Source organism: Ceratina calcarata, unplaced genomic scaffold (genome assembly GCF_001652005.2).
Source record: "Ceratina calcarata isolate Rehan_Ccalc_2016 unplaced genomic scaffold, ASM165200v1 scaffold1325, whole genome shotgun sequence".
NCBI classification, from domain to species: Eukaryota; Metazoa; Arthropoda; class Insecta; order Hymenoptera; family Apidae; genus Ceratina; species Ceratina calcarata.
In genome coordinates, this window is record NW_017134312.1 from 2,176 (window position 1) to 3,568 (window position 1,393).

Sequence of the window (1,393 nt, forward strand, 5' to 3'; positions counted from 1 at the left end):
GCCAAATGAAAATTGTGCTTCGATATCTATTACATCAACGTTTTTCACCTTCTTTGATTCTGTGAATTTAAATCTAGAGGGGCATTGAGCTAATTTGCGCCACCAAATCTTACGTTCCTTCTGTATTTTATGAAATAAATCTTTTGTTTCTATAATGTTATTAAAAATAGATATTTCTCCAATTTTATGAACATTGAATTTCTGCATATCTAATATGTTCTTGTTCCAGGAATTTTTTGCATTTTTTATGTTAGCTAATCCAAATGGTATATCACATAGTGCAGTTTTTCCAATCAAATTTAAAGTATTATTCAAATCATCTGATGGGAATACATTATATCGTGACATTGTCACACAATGTAAATACCATTGCTCTTCAAGATTTCTTAGGAACAATTTCCCTTGAGGTCCATACATAAGACTATGCTCTGTAAGACTAACAAAGTGTGTACTTAATTCTTTTAGAATATTTGTTATAGTCATGATGCTTTTGTATTTATCAATGGTGCTACAAAGTATTCTTCTTCTAAAACGACAGCATTCTTCAAAATATCTTCTCTAGATGCATTATTGTTAATACAATCATTTCTTAAAGGAATCAATTCATTTTCAAATGGGCTATACATTGGTTCAACATCTTCTTCGACTTTTGTAATACGTAAAGGTTCCGTAAAATCAATTGCTGCCTTTAGAACGGAAAGACCATAATCACCATCAACACTTAGCAGAGATAATTGCTCTATTTTGTTTACTGTTCCTTGTTTTATGCTTGATACAGTTGCATTCGGATGCACGTGCTTTACACTGTGATGATATGAAACTGAATTTGAATATATCGGTAGGAAAACATAATTCAGTCGTCGAGTAAATCGTAAAAATTCCATTTGGGTGTTACAGAATGTGGCACTTCTCTTTCAAATATATTGAAATTAATATATGATTAACATTCAATACAATCCATGTATTGCAAATGTTTATTAACCCACAAATCTTTACATCACTTTACATTAACATACAACAACGCAATCAACGGCGTGCAACGACGTTGACGGTGATACCGTTACCCCCGTTACCTACGCTAGGCGTTACAGTTGGGTACAGTTACCAGCGTTGCTTGTCTGCATCAGTCTGCATTGTCAGTTGCCACTGGAGCAGTGTTGGGCACATCGTGGGATGTTTGGGACAGACGCACTGACACTGGAAGTTACTACATAGTAGCAGCAGTAGCAGTATAATTGTTCTATTTAAATTTAGCTGAATATTAATTATTATAATATAATTTTCCAATTATCAATACAAGTAAAACAGAAACTTGACGTCTTTCGTGGATTTTACAAGTTTCAAGAGTTTATTTTCACAAGAACATAATTATTATTAGATTCGGTTTTTTAGA

General features: G+C 32.9%; 1 protein-coding gene across 1 annotated transcript; it reads right to left on the minus strand.

Annotated features, from left to right (window-relative positions):
* Nucleotides 1-384: 384 nt before the first annotated feature.
* Nucleotides 385-1,343, minus strand: GatC (glutamyl-tRNA(Gln) amidotransferase subunit C, mitochondrial). Its single transcript, XM_018032033.2, has one exon. The coding sequence runs from the start codon at nucleotides 882-884 to the stop codon at nucleotides 480-482; it is 405 nt and encodes a 134-aa protein (XP_017887522.1). The 5' UTR covers nucleotides 885-1,343; the 3' UTR covers nucleotides 385-479.
* Nucleotides 1,344-1,393: the final 50 nt, after the last annotated feature.